At 34.8% G+C, this 23,898-nt stretch overlaps 1 protein-coding gene across 3 annotated transcripts; it reads left to right on the top strand.

Annotated features, from left to right (window-relative positions):
* Nucleotides 1-7,151: 7,151 nt before the first annotated feature.
* Nucleotides 7,152-23,651, top strand: LOC112501874 (elongation factor G, mitochondrial-like). Of its 3 annotated transcripts, none has more exons than XM_025105619.1 (20): nucleotides 7,178-7,591; nucleotides 11,154-11,375; nucleotides 12,851-12,972; nucleotides 13,082-13,232; nucleotides 13,473-13,544; nucleotides 14,629-14,724; nucleotides 14,823-14,911; nucleotides 14,993-15,059; nucleotides 15,826-15,864; nucleotides 15,968-16,028; nucleotides 17,118-17,227; nucleotides 17,307-17,381; nucleotides 17,466-17,534; nucleotides 17,642-17,763; nucleotides 18,106-18,231; nucleotides 19,132-19,252; nucleotides 20,226-20,326; nucleotides 20,395-20,455; nucleotides 21,336-21,389; nucleotides 23,347-23,651. In XM_025105619.1, exons 1-20 carry the CDS (start codon nucleotides 7,178-7,180, stop codon nucleotides 23,446-23,448), a joined length of 2,274 nt encoding a protein of 757 aa, XP_024961387.1. In that variant the 3' UTR covers nucleotides 23,449-23,651. The 3 variants fall into 3 exon arrangements, with proteins under 3 accessions (XP_024961388.1, XP_024961387.1, XP_024961389.1); XM_025105621.1 differs by lacking the exon at nucleotides 7,178-7,591 and adding an exon at nucleotides 9,845-10,134; XM_025105620.1 differs by lacking the exons at nucleotides 19,132-19,252; nucleotides 20,226-20,326; nucleotides 20,395-20,455; nucleotides 21,336-21,389; nucleotides 23,347-23,651 and adding an exon at nucleotides 18,385-19,107 and having other exon boundaries at nucleotides 7,152-7,591.
* Nucleotides 23,652-23,898: the final 247 nt, after the last annotated feature.

Raw genomic sequence — 23,898 nt, 5'->3', positions numbered from 1 at the left:
CTCCCATGCCTTCAAAGCCGTTACATTCTAAGGACATACTTAAATGCGTTTATATAAACGTACAACCACTTGTACATCACTCGAATATTCGCATGAGTCCTTAATCAAAAGAACGTTCCCATTTTACCAATATTTAACTCCAAACATGGAACATGAGGGTTTATAAAGCCTTATCCCAAACTTACTTTGACACAAGTATTTCTACCAAGCAAGTGCTCATCTAGAAACATAGTATAAGTCGAGCATAACCCATGATTTTGATTAGTATAAAGCTTCAAAAAGAGAAGGGTTGGATAAACTCACATTGCAAGATTTGGGAGAAATCCTGAAACTTGGGAATAAATTGATTCAACGGGCAGAACTCGAGACACGAAACAGCAGCTATTGCTGCCTCGATTTCGTTCTACCGAGCACGTCTAACAGCAGCTAACGGCAGTTCTTCGTGGCTCAACAGCAGCTTCTGCTGCACTTCGTGGCTCCACAGCAGCTTCTGCTGCACTTCGAGACCTAACAGCAGCAACAACTGCTTCTTAAGAACCTGTAACTACGGCTGGATCGACGACTCAGTTCCCACAGCCCCCCCTTTTTTCGTTCTTAAACAGGTACTGCTCCTCCCTTCATCCCTTCTCATATTTTCTTTCAATTTCAGAGGTTTTTAGCTTTTCCTCCAAGCAAGAGCTGAACCGTAAAGCAATGAAAGAAAAAGGTGAGACTAAAAGGTAGGGTAAAGCATGGGTGTGAAATGATAGCCCTCTTCTCCCTCTCTCCTCTTTTATTTTCTTATCCCCAAGAAGAAGTGACCTCCCAAGCAAAAAGACTCCCTCTCTCTACTGTAGTGACAGACGGCTACCAAAAGAAGCAAAGAGGTAGGTCATTCCCATGATGGAATGTCCCCTGGTATGGGTCAAAGCACAAGGGGTAACACCCCCCCCCCCCTTTATTCCTACTTTTACCCCTAGTTCTAATAATACTACTAGGTAATTATCAAGAAAGATTACCACTTCATTGAAAGGATCAAATAAAATAAAAAAGGGTACTAAATCCCCAATATTTAATACACCCATATAAACATACATACAAATATAAATAAGGGATGGAGACTGAGGGAGGGGGAGAAATTTGAGGCTGTTACATATATATATATATATATATATATATATATATATATAGACTTGGGATCATATGAGACCAGCCTGTTTTCGTGAGACCCGTGAGACCAACATTTTACACTTGAAACTTCACAGCAAAATGCTGTGAAAGTGACTTTTTAAAACCTTCACAGTGTTTTTGCTGTGAAGGTTCGACTTTTTTTAAACCTTCACAGTGTTTTTGCTGTGAAGGTTACGTGTAAAAATGTGGTCTCACGGGTCTCACGAAAACAGGCTGGTCTCACGTGAACCCAACCCTATATATATATATATATATATATATACACACACATATATATATACATACTTATAATAAATAAGTAACTTTGGTGACACGCATCATCTTCTGGTGTCGGTTTCTTTGTTTTTTCGCCTAAACATGTATCTAGACACAATTTACATTAGTGGTTAAATTAGACTTATTTGAAAATATTCAAACACAATTTACATTAACAGCTCAATTATACTTATTTCATTGACATATATCCTCTTATTCAATTAATCTCACTAATTTAGGATGCAATTGATTTTATTATTGGGTTAATTAACTCGTGTGGTAACTGATTCCCGGAAGAAAAAAAAATGGTGTTTATTTCTAAATTTAAATTCAATTTACTGATATAGTTTCGTTTCTAAATCCAATTATATTATAGGGCTAACTTCATTTTATTCTAAATTCAATTTACTGAAAAATTTTACTTCAGAGTTTTTTCAAGATGACAAGTCTGAAGTCATTATTCATAGTTAGCTCACCCGAACTCTTAAGTTTATTTTTTCAAACATAGTTCACCCAAACTCTGGAGTCTGAACTATGAAGTCTTCATTTTCAGACTTAAAACTATGAATTCTGAAGTTTTTTTTTTTCAGGCTTAGAAAAGAAGTATGAGAGATTGTGAATGAAACATAAGGTCCATTCTCAATATAGTATGGGATCTCAAGATCCACACTTTCCAATAATAGAGATTCGGTTCTTCCAGAGACTGAAGTTGTCTCTGATGAAACAGAGAGGTTTGGCAAAAGAGCCATTATCGTGAAAGTTGGTGCTAGTGTTTTGCAAAGCCATTTTAACAGGAATAAATTATCTAATGAAAAAAAAGATAATAGAACACCAGTTGAACAACAATACAACACAAAAAACAAACACTGCTCTGATACCACTTGTTGGTCCCAGCCCGATCTACAAGATTTTATAGGTAATCGATTTGTAGAAAAGGAGGGTGAATACAAACATAAAAACTTTCACTTTTAAGAATTATATATTGATAAATAAAATCAATACAAAATTTACAGATTGTTTGCGGAAGAGATATGATACATAACCTATCTAAACAATCCAATATACACACAAGATTACAAATAGAAATAAGAAAAGATTTGCTACAAGAAATAAGGTAAGAATAAATGTGCTCTTCACTTTGTTAAAGTGGTTCTTTCTCTTAGACAGATAGCGGTGAGAGAAGTGACTTCTTGGGTAAGTTCTTAGTAAGGAAGATGATAACTAAGAGGGGAACCACTCAACTATTTATACCAATTGCATTAAATGCAATTCATAAGCTATAGGGCACGTGTCAAGCTTTTGGAGGAAAGCTTGTCCTTTGTTCATATATGGCAGGCTTTTGGCCGTATGTGAACAATCATCTTTCATAAAGTAGGTAAGCACGTTTAGAGTCAAGGAGTGGCTCTGTGCTGTACTATACTTAGCAAGGTATGGGTTTGTCCTTTGTGTGTGAGAGGACAAGACAAAAACAATCTTGCTTAACAAGATTCATTTGATCATTAAATACTGGGATGACGCTGAAAGGTCTCTTAAGTGTTCACTGAATCTTGCACAGTCTTCACACACATGTAGACGAGTTTGTTATCACTATACCGCTTCAGATCACGAATTGTTGATCTATAATTTTCAGCTTTTGTCTTCGATATTGCTGAAGGATCTGTGGTGTGAGTTTTGTCTTCTCTTGAAGTATAACAGTTTTTGAACGATTTACAATACATATTTAGCGATCACTGAACAGACTCAGTGAAGATCGCTGAAACTGAATAACATAAACAATATACTTCGATAGATAAAAGAGATCATCATCAAATCAATGAGAGATAAAGGATCAACACTTGTTGATGACAAGATCACCGATAAACACTTAATATTAGCATGTTTCTAGTCATTAACTCTAGATTTCGTTGTCATACATAAGATAAGTGTTCACCAGACTTATTTACGTCCCTAAAATCCATCTCAGTGGTACATTTGGTTAAAGGAAGTTAGCTTTAAGTTAGTTCAATTCTTAAATGTTTTTTGCAAATCAAAGACCAAATTGAAGAGAAGTTGGTTGACTATTGAAGAGATAGAGAACACCGTTCATCAATAAGCCAAACAAAGATTATACAAAAGATATATGTATTCACAGCCGCATTATCACCAACAAGAAATTTTAAGAACATCAAAGTCCTCATGACTGTCATCACAACTTTTTGGTATAACAATCACCGATTGAGTGAGGTACTTTTCTATTCAAAGATTTATGGGTTTAACGCTTGTCAAATGGTGTAATATGTTTAAGCAGCTAATAATCTGTCATTGATTGTTGAATTCCACAACAATTATTGTTCTCTAAATATGAAAACTAATAACGGGAATTATTATTAATCCTTTTAAAACAACGTATTTCACCCCCCATCATGTATTGTGATTACTGTTACCTTCTGAACCAACATAAATATGTTCATATTTGATTGTTTGCAATCCAAATTCATATCGAGCATTTCATTCATGATGTGTTTTTCTTCTGACATGCTATGGGATGCTCTTTTCCTCAAGGGTGTATGGCATATCATACTGATAATATAGAGATGTAAAAGTTTGCTTTATGATGAAGTTAATTCGTTAACGTTTGTCATGGAAGTATTTAAGTGTTTTGAATATATCGTTTATTTAGTGTTTAAGGCGACATTCATTTATAGCAGTAGCAAGGAGGTGTTACATCAAATGTTTTTATAATCGTTTTCAAAAGTTAAATAATTTTAATAACAACTTTCAGAATACAGGAACCAAATTGAAAACAAAGTGAAAGTACGTTATTATTATTATAACTAGAAGGGTACGCGTGCAACCCATCGAGACACATCTCAATTTCAGTGTTTCGTTTTATTCTTTTTTTTTATGTCGATATAATACGGTTTTATGTGGTTTTGAGAACGCGATAATATTTTTAATTTTTAATAAAATATAAATTTGAAAATATCATAAAATTTTGAAAAAAATACATATTGAGATCAGTATCAAATTAATCTTTCTAAAAATTATTGTTTTTGGTGTAATTTTCTTAATTCAAATTTTTTATTATAATTTAATTTAGGTTTAGTAACGAAGTAATTTAATTTAAGTTTAATAACACAATTTTTTATAAATATAATAACTAAATATTTTGTTATAACTCAATGATTATCCTAATTATACTTTTGATTTTTACACGCGCAATGCAGCGAGATACATCTTGATTTTAATATTTCATTTTATTATTTATCTCAGTCGATGTTATAATATGGTCTTATGTGATTTTGAAAAAAACGATGATGTTTTTATTTTCAAAAAAATATAAATTTGAAAAAATCATAAAATTTGACAAAAATATATCGATATTAGCATCAAATTAACTATTTAAAATTTCTCATCTTTTGTGTAACTTTTTAATTCAATTTTTTATTATAACGAAATAATTTATATTTGGTTTAATAATATAATTTTTTTATAAAGATAATAATTAATTATTTTATTAGAACTTGATAATTATTCTAATTATATTTTAGTTTTTTTAGATTTTAAAATGAGATGTTTATTCTCTGTTTGATTATGTTTATCCACATCTAGTTACACAAATTCAAACATAGAGCTTTAATAAGTTGTACATATGCATATTTTTTTTATAAAGATAATAATTAATTATTTTGTTAGAATTTGATAATTATCCTCGTTACATTTTAGATTTTAAAATGAGATGTTTATCCTATATTTGATTATGTTTATCTGCAGTTAGTTACACGAATTCAAAATGAAGTTTTGATAAGTTGTACTTATGCATAATTTACTTGTAATCTTAAATTTTAAGCATCAATATACATTATTTCATGCAAAAAAAAATAGTTTTAAGAGTTTTTACCAAATGCTTTATAATATAATATAGATTAGTCTAATATTTAAAACCCAGTAAGCTTTTTGATTTTGAGTGATTAATTCATTATATAGTTTTTTAACAATTAAATCTTTAGACATCTTCAAATTGGTTAAATTGGTCATTATAACCTAAAAAATAACACGTAACCATTTATAAAAGTATTTTTAATGTACAAGCATCCGACTTATTCCTGTTCTCTAAAATAATAAATACACAAATGGCGTTTAAGTAAATAATAATAAGTCAAGGGCTAGTTTATCTTCTTAATTTTCTTAGGTTTAGTGACAAAACCCGACAAATGTTAGATATATATTCTTTTCTGTCTAAGGTTTTGTTGACTCAACACTAAATCTTTTTGTTGAACAATAAAGAGAGAGAGAGAGAGAGAGAGAGAGAGAGAGAGAGAGAAAACGAGTGAGACATATGTTCTTCGTCATCAAATCGATCAATAAAACCTTTAATTTTGGATTTATTTACTTGTTTCTTGTATCAGATATCTCAAACTTAAATCCTTGTATTTTTTTTATCAGTTTAGCCGGTGTTTTTTCTCAACGGTTTGAGCTAACAAATGGAAGTTGCAGTTTACGATTGTATCAACACAAACACATGTCTCTTTCTCTGTATTGTCGACCATGAAAGAGGATGACGAGTTTGTGGGTTTTGGGGAAGAAGATGACGTGGGGGATGAGAGGATAAAAGGTTACGTTTTGATTTTTGATTTTTTACTTTAAAACACATGTAACCTATTAAGGTGTAAGCGAGTCGAGTTTTTAACGAGCTATTTGAGTTCAGCTCGAGCTTGAGTCAATCTCGAACATAAAATAAAACTCGTTTAACTTAACCAGTCAAGCTTCATATCACCAATGTTCGACTCGGCTCGTTTGAAAAATCGCTTAAACTTTTCGAGTCGAGTTGAGTCGAGTCGAGCCGAACCATTCGAGCAAACACTTTTTCAAGCAACACATGCTCGTATGTTTATAAATCATACAATAAAAATGATTAAACCTCGAGCCTATAAAGGAGTTAATCGATCATGAGTTTGAGCTCATAAATGAGCATCGAGCTCGATAATTTAATAAATATCCGATCCCGAGCCCTAAACTGAAAAAGTTATACGAGCTCGAGACTGATATTTTCTTTTCGAGCCCAACTTGAATAACCTACTACTCGACCCGATCCGACTCGACTCGTTTACACCTCTACCTACTACATAAATTAGGAGAGGTGGATAGGGCCAACGAGTTTTAGGGAAGAAGATGAAGTAGGAGTGGGAGTGGGAGTGGGGGGTAGGGTAAAAGGTCATTATTTAAACCTTGTGAGGTTAACTCTATTTGCAATAAGACTTGGACCTTCAGTTTCAGAGGTCATCGGTTTCGAGTCCTGCACGGCCATTAGGATTTTTCTGATTGTTCTCTACGGTTCTCAGGATTAGTTGAGATGCAAGCAAACAAGCTGGCCTATACACTTATGGTTAACAAAGAGAAGGTCAACTTTAACATTATGTTTACATACATAACAAGTTGCAGGTCAATTTTATATTTTAAAGAATCTAAGGGCCGTTTATCCAATTGCTTACCCAATACATGTTTATCGATAGAAGTCAACACTATAATTTATTTTGATGCGTAAAATGTAATTTTTAAAATTCACACACATCTGTTAGAACATCATTTTCAAACGACAACACAAAATTTCCCACAAAGAGGAGGACCATAATGCAATTTATTCAAACTTAAAGGATGTAAATGAAACTATTTCATATTTACAAACTGACCCTGCCACATTCATCTTTTATCTTCTTCCTCTTTGCAATATTCAGTAGGGTTTATCAGTGCGCCATCTAAACCCCCCAACATCATGGCTGGATCTCGGTCATCAACCACGCGCTTACTATATACCCTACGTTCATCCCTCAAAACCACGCCGTATTCATCATCAAGATCACCGGCACCGCCGTCACAAATCACTGCCCTCCTCCATCTCCACCGTCACTACTCAGCTGCACCAGCTGTGAGAGCGAAGGATGATCAGGAGCCATGGTGGAAGGAGTCGATGAATAAGGTGAGAAACATCGGAATATCGGCTCATATTGATTCGGGAAAAACGACGCTTACGGAGAGGGTTTTGTTTTACACGGGGAGGATTCATGAGATTCATGAGGTCAGAGGGAAAGATGGCGTTGGTGCGAAAATGGATTCAATGGAATTGGAACGAGAGAAAGGGATTACTATTCAATCTGCAGCTACTTACTGCACTTGGAAAGATTACCAGGTAATCCCATTTCCCTGTTTTTGACTTCTGATGATGGTAATTTAAAGTGTAGCCTATTCATTTCAAATGCAAAACAGTGCTAGATTTGGTTTCAACTTCAAAGCGTATTTTTTATTTATTCATGTAGTAATTATGAATTACGGCTCTATGGTCATGTCTCTATGTATCTTTCATTTGCTTAACAGGTTGCAAACTGTATCACTTCTTCACAGTTGAAGTGAGTTGAGTTGTATATTAACACAAATGTGTTGCCTAATAAAAAAACAGAGTGGAGCCATTTTGTCAATCTTATGTTTTTTTTCCGTTGATTGCTGGTTTTCAAAAGCAAGGCAATGAATTTAAATGATGGTTGATGATGGAGCGAGCACCCAATGAGGATGCTTCTAATAACTCAACATCTTGTGTGTGCTTTTTTTCTTTTTCCCCCCAAAAAGTTGTTATGGTCTAGAGAGGGTCTGGTTCATATATGACGGAGGTAGAAATTAAAGAATTAGATGTTTATGCTGTGATTTTGGTCAGTTTTTTTTATTTCCGCAACAAGAGGAGATTTGAGTGGTTTTGTATTTGGTACTTTACTAAACATGTTTTAGAAGCATTAGAGCTAGGCAGTAAAGTGACCTACTTTTGATACTTGGGGGCTGTTTGGTAGATGCTAAATGATTTGGTGTGGAATGATTAAGTGGTCAAAATAATTAAGAGCCTCTGTGTGACTGTATGTTTTAGTGCAACATGAAAATAATTGTTTGGTAAGTGTTCTAACTAGATGGTCTGAATGACAAAAAGTTACCATTTCAACCTTGTGTATAATTTAGTGTTGAATGAAGTATGATTGTTTGACAAGTGTTCAAATTATTTGGCAAATATAAATTTCAAAAACATGAATTATCATGTAATTTATGAACATCTTACATATGTTATCTTACACACATTGGTTCATGAACATAATCAACTATAACTTTAACATGAGATTCATGAACCCAATATCCTCTAGGGCTCTATTAGTAATGCCTTACACATGTACTAATGTACTATACACCTCCTGAAACCCATAAAATATGTTACCTGCACGCAACCTGCACAATTTCAATACTTATTTGGCAACCTTCATTATGGTGACCCACCTTCAACCCCTGCAACTCCTACCCAGAAACCATCTTCAACTCCTGCAACTACTAAAAACACCCTCTGCTTCACATCTCAATCTTGAAATATCATCAGATCCAACTGAAGCAGCACTAGTAGCACAATTCTGAACCTCTGTGGAACACAATTCTGAATCTCCGTGAAACAAGGCATAGAATTGGTTCATAGCAAACAATTGATAAGGAAAGTTAGAGAGAAATGCAATTACAAGGTACCTCAAATCATATTGCACCTATGAGTATTCGACCTATGAGAAAGAAACGAGAAGCATGTTCCAATCCTTAACTTTTGGTTATACAGGACTTCATTAATCTCATAAGTACAAATGGTATATATGTTTCTTGCAAAATATAGATTTTATAGATTCACCAACTAAAATAGAGAATACATTGGCACACCATTATAATTGGTCCCCAAGGAGAGTTCCACCTTGTTCCCTATCTATGACAGCAATTCCATTTAAATGGGGTAAGGTCTTCCCGGTATCTACATCATACACCTGCGCAACAAACATAACAAATAAAAATAGGCTTAATAAATGATCACATTTAAAAAACATTAAAGATCAACTCATAAATGTCACTTTATAACTGGAATAAAATAACCATTGAGATTGAAGAGTAGCATAATCATACATTCCTACATACAATTTATATTGAGCATTTCATCGACCAGATAGTAGATGATCCTTGAACTAAAAATTTGATAAAAAGAACACCAATGATGCTGTACTGTACTCTCAAGTCTCAACTAATTGGATGTTATATAAATTATGCATAAAATTGGTAGAAAAACAAATCCTTGCTATCATTAAAAGACAAAATTGGCAGCTGAAGGAGGAAATGGTGCAAAAATTGAAAACGGTACAGAGGAAAAAAGCAAAACGAAAAGGAGAGATCCTCAAATCAAATAAATGTTGGTCACAAAGACACAAAGCAGCATCTTACCTTAATCTAGACAACAGAAATATTCTGAAAATGATGATGAATTGAAACCTACAAATTGGAGAACCCTTACAATTAATTACTCAATTTCAGCTTAAACCCACATAGTCTGTGATAGATGATACATCAACCAATCCAGAAGAAAGCATATTTGTTTCAGAGAGGAAACAACTACCTGAAGCCACACAACGGAGCAGCAGAATGGAGCAGTAGGTGACAAGGGAGATGCTGGATGGGGAGATCTATTGGTGAGTGCATTTCATCTGCTGAAATACGGTGAGCAGCATACATGAGACCAGTTGAGGAGAAGGGTAACGGTGGAACAAGATACGGTGAGGTCCAAGATAAGGAACGATGCGGGGCCAGATTGAATGATTCAGATGCTTTAATGAAGTTGCCAAACAAAATATGCTCTGGCTAAATCAGAGGTTTACCTCTAAATGGAACCCTTAAGAGGTAAACAACCAGCCCCTTAATCGCCTAAACAGGGATTAAACAAATGCATAAGCAGAAGCATTAGTGGTTCATATAAATATATAATCATAACATATGAGAAATGAAATTTTGATACAGTTACATGTCTAAATGGATTGGTTTTATTGTTTCATTGATACAATTAATTTGAAAAAGATTGGACAGATTCCTATTAAATTGAGGCAGTTGATTGATGAACTTTGGTTAAGCCCTGATTAATTTTTGAAAACATTTAATTAAGAAGTTAGTTGTCAGTCGAAGCTATGGGGGATGCCTAACTCATCGGCTGCTGATTAATGACTTTAACCAATGAAAGCAATTCGAGAATTCCAAATGCCTGGCTTAAGAGAGGATTTTGAGAACACTGATATATAGGGAAGCGTACAAAATGAATATCATGCTAATGCTTGGTATGTCATTATAATGTCGAGGGGGAGCTTACTAGCTTAGTAGCTTAGATGTCACTTTGCCATTGATGAGATGAGTTAACTTTATAAGAATTCACATTTTAATATGTGATACTAATTCTGATTTCAGATCATTACGTAGGTAAGTGCAAAGGCCTGAAGGAAGTGAGGCTTTGAATCTTGAGGTTCTGGCATGATACTTCATACTTGATAAGATGATAGATAGGCAAGACTCTATTGTTGTTCATGGTTGAAAACACCCAGGAACTGAAAACAAAACCTAAAACTCTTGAATTCTGGGTATGCCTGAGAATGCCATGTTGATGGTAACTCTAGGTGTGCCATGTGAATTTGATTAACAAGCTTGGTTTTAAATATTAATGGTTCACTTTTTGTTGCTTTTTGCTTCATTCATGCATTACAAGTTTTATTTATGATGAGTTAAGTGACTAGTATGGTGTCATAAGAAGGTGTATTTATAACGAGCCAACTGACTCGTATTTTCTATGTTGGTCACTTTCATCACTATTGTTTACTTTGTTTGATGACTTGGCTTTGGTTTGAATTAGCAAAAAATATATTCTGTTCTTGCAGATAAATATCATTGATACTCCAGGTCACGTGGACTTCACAATTGAAGTTGAGAGAGCATTGCGGGTTCTTGATGGTGCTATTCTTGTTCTCTGTAGTGTTGGTGGTGTGCAAAGTCAGTCGATTACTGTTGATAGGCAAATGAGAAGATATGAGGTTCCAAGGATTGCTTTCATTAACAAACTTGATCGAATGGGGGCAGATCCATGGAAGGTTCTCAATCAGGTAGTCTCTGATCATCATGACATCTTCTTATTCCAACTTCAGTAGCAAACCTTTTTTTAAAGGCATTCAGTAGTGAACATTGGTGTACTTTTTTAGTATATTTTTTGAGCATCATCTCCTACCAACTTTAGCTGTCAACTGTACCTCGGCATATTGCAGTTTCTCTATCACTAGTCTTCCCATGATCTATTGGGCTAATGTTAGTTTCTAGAAGCTAACTGAACGTGTTAGGGAACTGAGTACAAATCAAGTGCTTGAAATCCAGAGTTGCATCTTCAGATGGGAATACAATGAATTTTCAAGGCAAACTAATAGTGAAGGAATTGGTAACTTACCCTTCGGTAATAAAGATGTTTGTTCTGATTTCTATCATGATCAGTGCTAGTGGCGTCCAATGGTTAAAGTACGGAAACGTGAGGCGAAGCGTTAGTCTTGAGGCAAAAAATAAAAATAAATAAAATAATATTATATATGTAATACTTAGCTGATAATTGTATTTAGAATTATAATGTTGCTAATAAAGTATTTAAATACTTTAATTTAGGTAATTAATTGTTAAAGAATTTATTTTTTAATAAAAACAAATTAGATAAACAATAAAAGCCTCCCACATAAAGAGAAACATTAAAAGCTTCCTACATAAAAAGAAACAATAAAAGTGACACAGATGTCATGAGAAGAAGAAAAGTCAATCCTGCTATGTAAAATCGAAGAGTCCTTATGCACCTCCCAATTCTCATCCCTAGTACGTAGTCTTGCTGTATAAAAACGAAAAATCACACATAGCAGTAAGTTTTCTTCTTCAATGGCCATGCACAAGGACAAAACACGGAGCACAGGTTTCACTTTAATGGTCATCAATCGGTAAGTATATTTTCTTTGATTTGGCGTATTTTTTAACCCTAAAGTCTTAGTACCGCCTCAGCCCCGCCTCACTGCCTCAGTAGTTCGAGGCATACGACTCAACCAACCTAGCAGAGGCCCCGCCCCAAGAACGTTTTTTAACCGCATCGTCTTGAGGCACGCCTCGGGGCGTACACCTCGACTGTTTTCAGAAACCATGGTGGCGTCAGAATAGGCATTTTGGTAATGCTACTTGAAACATAAGCAATCATTTGACCACGTTTTCCATCATGTTATGATGGCTAATAGTTGTTCTCAACATGGCTTCATGACAGGCGTATTATTTGATGATGTTTGCATTTATACTGTAATGTACATTTCTTGTTTTTTATAAAGTTTTTGATGTGAAATAAGATTTTAGCATTTTCATTCTGGATTTGATTTCAAGGGCAAAAGGCCTTTGGTGGTCCCCAGTCCAATGATTGGGTTATATGATCCTGCCTGTAATGCAGAGTTTAGAGAAAAATTGTTATGTCTACAGCGTTACAAGGATGGTTGCTTCAATTTTGATTGATGCCTCTTTTTTGATAGTGTGCTGACTGTCTCCCTGCTCCCCCTTCCCTCCCATTTAGGCAAGGAAAAAGCTTCGACATCACAGTGCTGCAGTGCAAATTCCGATTGGGTTGGAAGAGGACTTTCAGGGTCTTGTGGATCTTGTGCAATTAAAGGCATATTATTTTCGTGGTTCTAGCGGGTTTGTCTTTTAGGCTCTAGTAGTGACAAGTATATGTATCATATGACAAAGAATCTACTACTTATTAAATGGTAATAACAAAGATGCTAATGTTTCTTCTTTTTGGCAGTGAAAACGTTGTAACCGAAGAAATTCCAGCTGATATGCAAGCAATGGCTGCAGAAAAGCGGCGTGAATTAATTGAAGCTGTCTCCGATGTCGATGATCAACTTGCTGAAGCATTCCTAAGTGACGAACCTATATCGTCTGCTGATCTTGAGGTAAGCTGGATACTTGACTATATAATGTAATTCGTACAGGAAGGACACTAATGGGGCTTCATGAGATGAGAATATATTTTCATTTGCGTTTTTCTAGAAATACGGGATCTAGCATTGATAAAGTTCTCTAGAACTTCATTAGTAATTTTTTTGGTATCAGCATAGTATTTGGTCATTATTTTAACATTAAAGACTTCTGTACTTATAATGCTGTTTCTTGTGCCTGGGGGGTTTGAACAGGCAGCTATTCGTCGAGCAACTATAGCACGGAAATTTATACCAGTATTTATGGGTAGTGCATTTAAGAACAAGGTAAGTAACATTTTTTTGTAATTTGCTTTTGGATGATGTTAGTACTCTTTATTTTTTAAACAATCCTGTTTCCAGCGTGCGGTTAACATTTATCTGATCTACAATGCTTTAAGTTGTTAAAATAGCCACCATATCTGAGTTGGCTAACCATACTGGGAAGTATTTGTTAACATGATTACATCTCTACACGGCTGCTGAGAAGTCTTCTGGAATCTGGATCTTTGAACCAAACAATCTTGTCTTCAAGTCATATTGTAAAAACATGCTTAACTTGGTTAAAATCCGTCAATCATCTTTTCATGTCACTTTTATCCACTTCAGGATCGAGTAAAGTCACAATTATATGAAATCATACCAGGATCGCTGGATTCCTTTCATCATTGCAAACCATAAATTTTCTGAATCAGATGTGATTATATAGCCTGCAGTGGTTTGATGATCTTTCCACCCCTTCCTGAGTGACAATTTTTTTAGGGTCGATCCTTTTTCAGTACTGAAATGGCCAAATCTAGTGGAAAATATAATTTTATTAAATAAGGTACAAGTGACTACATCATATTGTAATTGATTTGGTGATTTCACATTGGTAAAAAAGGGTTTACCTTTTTTTTGCTATTAAACTATCAAATGAATGCTTTTCTGTAGATTTCTGTCCCACTAACTACCAACTAGAAATGTGCTATTGAGGCATCTTTTAGGTTCAGGCATTATCTTTTGAGTTTTCTGTACCTAAAAAATATTTTTGGTGTGATCATCCAAACGAATAAAAGTTCATGGCCATGGACTTTTGGACTTGAAGTTGATTGGTGAAAAGGTTTTTTACTTGGTCTTGTAAATTGTTTCAACTTAAAAATAGTAAGCTTTCTTGTGCCTCGTTGGGAAGATGAAATGCACACCTTTTTTCTCATTGAGATTTACCAATATTTCTTGAGGGAGCTGTGTTTTTGATGAATTTATACCTCAAGTGCCTTGCATAACATGATATATGTTCCAAGTTCTGTCTCTCTTAGCTGTTTCCAATTTTCCATAAATCATGCTCAACTATTAACATATTGGTGGTATCTATTGTTTTGTTTCTCTACAGGGAGTACAACCGCTTCTGGATGGTGTGTTTAATTATTTGCCGTGTCCACTTGAAGTTGACAATTTTGCCCTTGATCAGTCTAAGAAGGAAGAAAAGGTATCCTTTAGTATGGATGAATTGCTTCACATCACTTTGTGTTTATATTTCAATGATCCTTTATGGAACTAAATCTGCATCGCTTGGACTGTTGACAGGTTAAGCTGTCTGGAACTCCAGCTGGACCTATGGTTGCATTGGCTTTTAAACTTGAGGAACGACCATTTGGTCAGTTGACATATTTAAGGTAACCATGTTTCAAGCCTACCAATGTAATTTATTTATCCATCTTTGCTGAAATGATTGACATTGCTTCATTTCAATGAAGAATATATGATGGCGTGCTCAAGAAAGGTGAATTTATTACAAACATTAACACAGGAAAGAAAATCAAAGTGAGTTCTAGATCTTTAGAATTACATTTGCTATTTTACGTCATGTTTCTTTCATTATGGTTGCTTTATCATTCAACACCTTCACTCCATTGAGGAAAAACAGGAGGAAAAGAGTCAATTCATGATATCTGTTGACATGATGGGTGTGCTAAGGGCAGTAGTAGCTTCCAGAATCTGGTGTCTCAATCTTCCTGTACCCACTAACACATGTTCTCTATCAAGTAGAACTTACTTGCTAGTCTTCACATCACTTGATGGACTTCATAATAGCAAAAGAGTCGTGCAAAGCTGTGAGCTAAGAATATTTTTGTATGAGATTGTGGATAAATGTTTCTGTTAAATCTGGGATGGTTCTGGTGCATGAGGTGGAGGTAAGATTGGTGAGCGCAATGTATCTGATTGAGGGCTTGCAGATTCTACCTTGGTTTCAAGTTTGAACACAATGAAGGGCACTGAAGCATTTAAGTTGAAACTGGTAGAAATAACCTGACAAAGAATTACAAATTACTAACAGAATAGTTATATTTTATGACAGCCAATTTCAAAGGCAACATGTCAGAGATATGATAACTTTGATTTAATAAAAAATATTGCTTCTGGTACAACTGAAAATAAGAATAATTAATTCATTTGGCCCCAAGTAATTACAACAACAGTTGATTCAATTAAATGTTATGTAGATATGGGTACTTTTTATTAGATAAGTGCTAAATGGCCAGATATGTGGGCTTTAGTTATTTAATGAGTCTGACATCATATATGGCAGGTGTCTAAACTAGGCCGGATGCATTCAGATTCTATGGAGGTATTTCCCCCTCAACTTTAGGTCATTAAAACTTGATGCTTTCCTTACATAGTTATGGCTGTTCCATTCGATTCTCTCACTTTTTCTGGAAATAACCATACAGGATATTCAAGAAGCGCATGCGGGTCAAATTGTAGCAGTATTTGGTTTAGATTGTGCATCTGGTATGTCTCATAGCAGGGCCATATTATTTCCCGACTTCTGTTCTTTTTGTTGGTTGAGGCCTGTGCTGTTAATTGCGCCGCTATAGCGGTGCAATGGCAGTGGTATAGCGGTTTGTGGTCTCGGGAGAATAGCGGTGCTATTTACTTTTCAGTTGCAGTAGCGATGCTAAATTGGCGATTTATCTTGTGCTTGATTTTTAACATTAGTTGGGCTATTTAGTGTTGGGCTCTTTTTTGGCCGAGTGTCAAGTATCTTTTATGTTTAGGTCAAGATTTCTGAAGTTCACGACCTTTGAGTTCCAAAGTTGCTCAACAATGTTATAAAATGATGTCAATTTTGAAGCTGAAATTTAGTTTTTTTGACTTTGTAAGTCATTTGAGACTTTAATTGTTTCATGTTAATCATTAGGAGCACGCATTTAGCTGCCAAACATATGTATGAATATGCAATTTCAATAACTACTGGATGGACTTTTGACTGCCAATATATATATAGACGAAGGATCTTGTGAGAATAGGAGTTAAGGTGAGAAGTGTAAGAAGGGTTTGGACCCTTGATCACTTCTAATCTCAAAACAACCCATGAATTGCGCTTTAAAAGGGAATTGATCCGGTGCTTCTCATTAGTGTTGATCTAGTGGAACTCTTCAATTAGTATTGATCCAAGGTGGAGATCTCTTCTTGCCCTTCTCACCCTAACTCTCATTCTCATAGGAACCCAGCCCTATATATAATTTTCTAATTATTATATGAACCACTAATTTTGGACCGCTATACCACCGCGATAACCGCTTTATTAAATCACAATTGTTACTGCAATTTCAGATCGACTGCTTTAACAGTGTAGGTTGAGGCAGGCTAAATGCAGTATCTATATTTTAGCTTTATAATATAAAAGCAAAAGTTTCTCAGTTAAATTTCTCTATAACTCACTAAAGAAACATAACTTGAACAGAGATTAAATAGAGACAGATAATCTAACATTATGTAGATGATGTTAATGAGTTCTCTCTTATCTTTGCCATATCTGTTTTTTGCTATTCTTTCTGAGTGTACTCTGACTGTAAATGTTTTTATGTGTTACATCAGGAGATACTTTTACAGATGGATCAGTCAAATACACCATGACTTCTATGAATGTTCCAGAGCCGGTGGTGTCCTTAGCCGTTTCACCGGTTTCAAAAGATTCCGGAAAGCAAGTATGCATTCCCTTCAACAATGATCCTGCTTAGTGATTAGGTTATATTAGTTACTGCTGATGTATATTTACCATTTCAGTTCTCAAAAGCTTTGAATCGGTTTCAAAGAGAGGATCCTACATTCCGTGTTGGATTGGACCCTGAGAGTGGTCAGGTATTTCATCATATAACATTTATTTTTGTGTTTCTTTGAAACTAATTTTTGTATCATCACTAATATGGATGCTTTCTCGCACAGACAATCATATCTGGAATGGGAGAGTTGCATTTGGATATTTACGTGGAGCGCATTCGGAGGGAGTACAAGGTACCATTTTCAGTTTTAGTTGAAAACAGCACTCTACATCTGGTCAGAACTGGCACCTTTTTGAAATAAGTACCACCGTGTTTATTCATCTATGTACCCATTGCAAGGTTGATGCAACTGTTGGAAAACCTCGGGTCAACTTCAGAGAGACTATTACACAACGTGCAGAATTTGATTATTTACATAAGAAGCAAAGTGGAGGCCAAGGTCAATACGGAAGGGTGTGTGGGTAAGAGCTAACTGCACTTATAAATGACCAAGAGATTGATCCCTTATATGATGTTTGTTAACCTGGTCTGGTTAAACTTTTGTGTCATCAAACATGTTTTGGCATAGAGTATTTTTGCCATAGCTAGTAGGTGTCCATTAACGGAGAAGATATATCCACTACTAACATGTGAGGATTGATGTATTCTGTTTCTTGTAATTTCATGTGAATAGCTTGAAATTAATGGAATCGGTCCAGTTTCTGATATCTCTTTAACATTTGATGGCTTCAAATTCGATGTTACGCCATTGTTGGTCTGTTCTTTCTTAAATGACTTGTGCTTGCAATTGTTTTAATCGATAGGTATATGGAACCACTTCCAGCCGGATCGGAAACGAAGTTTGAGTTTGAGAACATGATAATAGGACAAGCTATACCCTCCAATTTTATCCCACACATTGAGAAGGGCTTCAGGGAAGCTGCCAATTCGTAAGTATTGAACTTGATTTTTTATGGTTATCGGCTGAATATCGACAAGTTGATAAGTTAACGTTCTCTCTATACAGCTTTCTGCTTTTTTGAAATGTTCATTATCATTAGTATTTTATTTTAGTAGAAGAAAACTATGGACGTATGGTCCAGCCAATGGACAGTATTTTGTTCATGGAAGGTCGCTGGACGTGTACACTGCAAGTGCAATATAGTAATGTTCCCAGCATCTGATATTCAGCTAAACTAGTTACTACAAAGTAGGGGTAGAAATTTCTGTGATCTTGAAAAGATTTTCTTTCTTGGGAGTCGATAGTTGATTGCCACAAAGCTGTTAGACCTCATGGTAATCATAAATAAGTTATAGGATAAGTAAGTTGAAATCCCTGTAAATCACTCACTCCATCCTATAAAATTTCAACAATCAGAGAATCACTTTTTGGCTCAAAACTTCATGTCCAACTAGTTCAATCCTTTTTCTTCAAAATTCTTTTTGATAAAAATGTTCTAAACTTAAAGCATCTGTTGCCCCCAAAAAACTCTCGAATAACTAGATGAACTGAATAGCTTTTGTGCCAGTTGTTAAACACAAGTTCAATGGGACAGAAGCAGCAGCAAATATATTTAGCTCATTAGGGAGGAATTCATTAGAATGATAATCTACTATGGAGTTGGAGGCAGAGAAGCAAAGTAGAAGTGCCATATGGGAAAGAGATTCATGATTCGACTTCTTTATAGATCTTGGTGGATAAAATGGAATTCAGCTTCTTTGCCTCCTACTGCAACTTGGTCCATGGTCAATATACTAAAGTGCATTTCACCTGGATGGTTGTTCTGTCTTGCTAACTGTATTTGTTATTGTTTCAACCATTTAAAGACTGAACCTTTTTGCTTATGCAGGGGTTCTTTGATTGGATTCCCAGTTGAAAACATTCGCGTTGTTATGACAGATGGTGCATCTCATGCTGTGGATTCTAGTGAACTTGCTTTCAGATTAGCTTCAATATATGCTTTTAGACAGGTCTTTCTTTCTTTCCAGTTTGTGTGTCTGTACTTCAGTTAATATAGTCTTGTGGGACGAAAAAGTGTTGGACTGTTAGAACCGTTGTACTTGGCTTTTCATAGCAAACTAACCATACTTGTGAAAAAAATAGGACCATAGTTCATAAGGAGGAGGAAAAACTGGAGAAATGTAAAAAAAGAAACCATCATACTTCTGCATAGTTTTCCAAAAATGCTTATTCTTGTAAAATCTAGTGTTTTTTTTTTTGCAAGAACGATGGTTTTTTGCAACATAAAGTCACTACATTGGTTTAAAAAGTCAATAACTCAAGAAAAAGTGATTAGAAAGGGTGATTGCTAGTGGATACTGTTTGCCTGTATGCTAAACTTTTTCTAATATGGTATTTGGACACAAGTTCATACAGCTATTGTTGTTTTTGAATCCCATGGGTTCTATCAACTTCTTTTGTGCCATGCCCGTTGGCATGGACTAAAGTTTGTTCTGCCCATGTGGAGATGGCGCTTTGCATGGACCCTGTCGACTGGTTGGGCCAAAGGCCCAGATACCACGGTTTTCAAAAAGGAAACAAAGTGTTTTTTATGAATTTTGAGAAAACTAAGCACGGGTTTGATTTGCATAATAGAATTTGGTGGAATCAGAATTCATCAAAGGAATTGGAATTAGAAGGAACTGAAATGGAATTTAATGAAATTTCTTAGAGGATGTTTGGTTGGCAGAATGTAGTTTTGGACTTGGAATGAAATAATAAACGACCAAAATATCCCTCCATGGACATTTTCATACTCTCTTACTTGAATTATGAATACCATACAATGATAAAATTAGTTGGTGGCAGTGGTTGTGGTGATGGTGGCGAGATTAATTGAAAGAGATGGTCATAATAAACACTTTGTCATACAAAATTAATCTCTTTGTACCCATTTAAACCGGTTTTATCTGTAGTGATTAATTTTCTGACTTCATGACACAGTGTTATACAAAATGCAAGCCTGTGATATTGGAACCTGTGATGTTGGTTGAATTGAAAGTGCCAACAGAATTTCAGGGCAATGTTTCTGGGGACTTGAACAGGTAAAACCAACCATCCCTTTCTTATTTTGGTTTTTTAAGTATCTTTAACCATACATATTATATAACAGGAGAAAAGGCATAATAGTTGGAAATGACCAGGATGGAGATGATTCTGTAATTACTGCCCTTGTAAGTATATCAAACCCCCTCTTACAACTTTCTATGAAATATCAAATTATAGCTTATCAATGTGTGATTAAGGAATATTTGACTGTTGCAGCCTTGACATAATTTACTAGTGGTTTCTGTAGTATGTCTGATGTAAGCATGATAGTTTCTTAGTTGTAATTCTTGTCCCAACCTAAATACATCGAAATCGGTTCCTTCACTGTTTAGCACTTTGAGATTAAGAAATTCTATATTTGAGCTTTCATAACGTCCTTGAAATATTCTTGCATTGCATTTCTAAGAAACTGTAGCAGTGGCTTGCAATGTTTTTGCTATTGATAGTTGTTTTTATGTGATTCATTGTGTTTCTGGATGTCGATTGTAAAATTTATTTCTGTTATTTAAAAGATGTGGTATTGATATATGCTAAACTCAAGCAATCAAAATGCAAGAGACATTTCTACTCCACTAGCTAGGCATCTTGTTACAAATCCTGTGTACTATACAATTATGATGGTACTAGTTTGAAAAACATTAATTAGTAGTAGTGTAGAATTTTTTTTCATCACATCAAGCTCCTCAATTACTTTTTCAAAGAATTCAAATTTCAAACTTTTTTAATGACGTTTCGGCCTCTCAAGAACTCCCAGAGCTTTTACGCTAGCCAGAAAGGCTGCATACATCCACTCCTACTTACAGGGAGATATACTGTGTATATTTGATTTGGTTTTTGTTAGGGAGAGGCAACAGGGATATATGATTGTGATACTGGCTTTGTTTGATTACACAGCAGCAGCATATGTATGCTGTACTTCTGGTCCTGTAGTAGATTTGTATGAAGATCATTGATCGACTTGGTTATAATTTACGTTGGGGGACTTTTCGGTTTTTTGGTTTTCAGGTCCCACTGAACAATATGTTTGGATACTCGACAGCTCTTCGTTCTATGACACAGGTGAGTGGAAACGTTATCGTTACACTATATTCTTGAATTATAATATCTTTATTGCTTTCTTGAGGTTTTTCTGATTATCAAATACTACTTCACATATAGAGATCGTATAATTGAGATGATTTCATGAAAATAAACTATTTAACAACGTATATGCTTTGGTTCAGTTGATCTAAATATTAGGAGTAATATTAGGGCCTGCTTGGTTTGCGGGATTTGATAGGATCTAGAATTGGATTCCATTCCAATCCTGCATTTAGTTTAAAGGAAAGTCCTGAATTAAAATCCCGGGATTACAATGAAATCTCACAAACATCGGATTTCGAAATCCCATGAGGATAGTTGGTACTTCCAGGCATTTGTTTGTAATAATGTTGTAAAATATGTTAAAAACATTCGTTTTATGATAGTGAATTAATAGAAGGTAATTTAATTATTTTTGTAATTTGTTTTAATAAATTATCTATAAAAAATGGAATTTGATTCCATTCCAAATGCTACAAACCAAACGCACAAAAGATTTCAAATCCTTCCATGAAATCCAAATCCCTCAAAAACATTCCTTCAAACCAAACAGGTCCTTAGAGAAGTATTTGAGCTTGTCTTACTCATTAGCCACTTCCAAGGAATAGAATCAGATCTCCACTGAGGAGGTTTCAGATATTTGTTCAGATTTCCCAACAAAACCAGTCCTCTGAGATTGAAGGGAGATTTCGGAATATACATATTTAAGAACATAAAAATACACTATTCAAAGTTATAACATTGCAGCCTAAGTATCTAAGCAGTAAAAATAAAACCAACAACAAAACTAACCTGTCATTTTGTTTTTGAAGAACTTAATTAGAAGCTTAATGATCTAAGTAGTAAAAATAAATCAAGAATGACTAAACCATTAACAAAGAAATGGCAGACCTAATCACAGTAAAATCCAAAGTCAGCCTTGACAAATTTTAAGAGTAAACAGTGAACAATGATTAACAAGTAAAATAATTTGACATTTTAAACATGATTTTGTTTATTTGTGAAATTGTTGTGACTGGAAATTCGGTTAATCTTTTTTAGGTTTACATTGGTAAAATTCTAACATTTAGCTGATGTCCAAAATGTAAATATTTTAGACTCACTGTTAACTCTAACCAAAAAATGAACTTAAAACCTTTAATATAACTATAACAGAAACGGTGACAAAAACTGAACTATGAAACTCAAGGGAGAAAGTTGCAACTTGCAACGTTTCTAACGTTTTTAATACGCACCATGAATTGGTCGTCTTCTAGACCCATGCCGTGAAAGCAATCCACGTCCATAGATAAATTTTAGAGCATCAAGTTATTTTGTTTTTATACAATATTACTCGCCTTTTCCCTAGAATATTTGTATTCAAATCTGGCGCCATTTTGCTGTAAATGGGTCGCTCACCTAAAATCATACCAAACCAAACAAATCCATGCAAATCTCACATGAGTAAGGTCCGAGGGTAGAATATACATATAGACCATAGAGCATCTCCAATGGGTGGGTCTTGGACCGATATATTGCCACATCAGCTTGGAAAAAACCGGTTTATACCATTGTGGAGAAAATAAGTGTCGGCCACCACTTTTTGTGGGGCCCGATGCCATTTTAATAAATAAATAATTAATGAATTCCTCCACTCTCTTTTATTGGTTATAAATCATGGACCAGTTCATGATTTTTATAAAAAAATGTAAGAAAGAGAAATATGATGCGGCAGAGCCATGAACCTGTAAACAACTTCATGACCGAAAATGCCTCTTACCTCTACCCCAAGGAGCAGAGAAACTGCTTTCATCACGACCCCCGGTTTGTAAAAGAGTTTTGAGAAAAAATGATTCTTTTTTGTTCCGAATGGAAAGAGATACAAAATAATGAGTTGGTGACTAGTTGAAGCTTAAAATTTTGAGTTCCTAAAGTTTCTATGGTTGTAATTATGCAGGGAAAGGGAGAATTCACGATGGAATATAAAGAACACTCCCCTGTTTCTGCGGATGTGCAAACGCAATTGATCAACGCCCATAAACCCAAAACCGCAGAATAATTTGATCACGTTATTTTTCTTTCTTCGGGGAGATATTTATATACCAAGCAATGTCAAGTGCTTGAGACCGGAACTTGGTCAGTAGTTTTGTATAAGCGAATAAATCCTCGTATAGAATACAATATATATGTTTTGGTAACAAGTATGTTAAAAGGGTAGATTTTACTCAGATTGACATCAAGTGTAGGATCTTTGATTTTTTTTTCCCACAATTGAAAACGATGGGTTTTATTGCAGCATTATTTCAGTATTCTTAATCAACTCCTTGTAATGGAAAAATGATTTGCTAGTGCTGTTTGGTTCATGGAATCCATGGGATTTTAATTGAAAATATCAAGTTTCAATTCTTTTGTTTGGTTCATTTCTTGAAACAGATGAAATCTTTTAAATTTCACAAATTAATGAATTCATCATTACTTGGCATAAGTAAAGAAATTGAATTTTATCTCT

Source organism: Cynara cardunculus, unplaced genomic scaffold, assembly GCF_001531365.2.
Source record: "Cynara cardunculus var. scolymus isolate 2C unplaced genomic scaffold, CcrdV1 Un_Scaffold_652, whole genome shotgun sequence".
Lineage (NCBI taxonomy): Eukaryota > Viridiplantae > Streptophyta > Magnoliopsida > Asterales > Asteraceae > Cynara > Cynara cardunculus.
The sequence above is the reverse complement of the archived record's forward strand: the minus strand, read 5'-3'. Positions and strand labels throughout refer to the sequence as shown.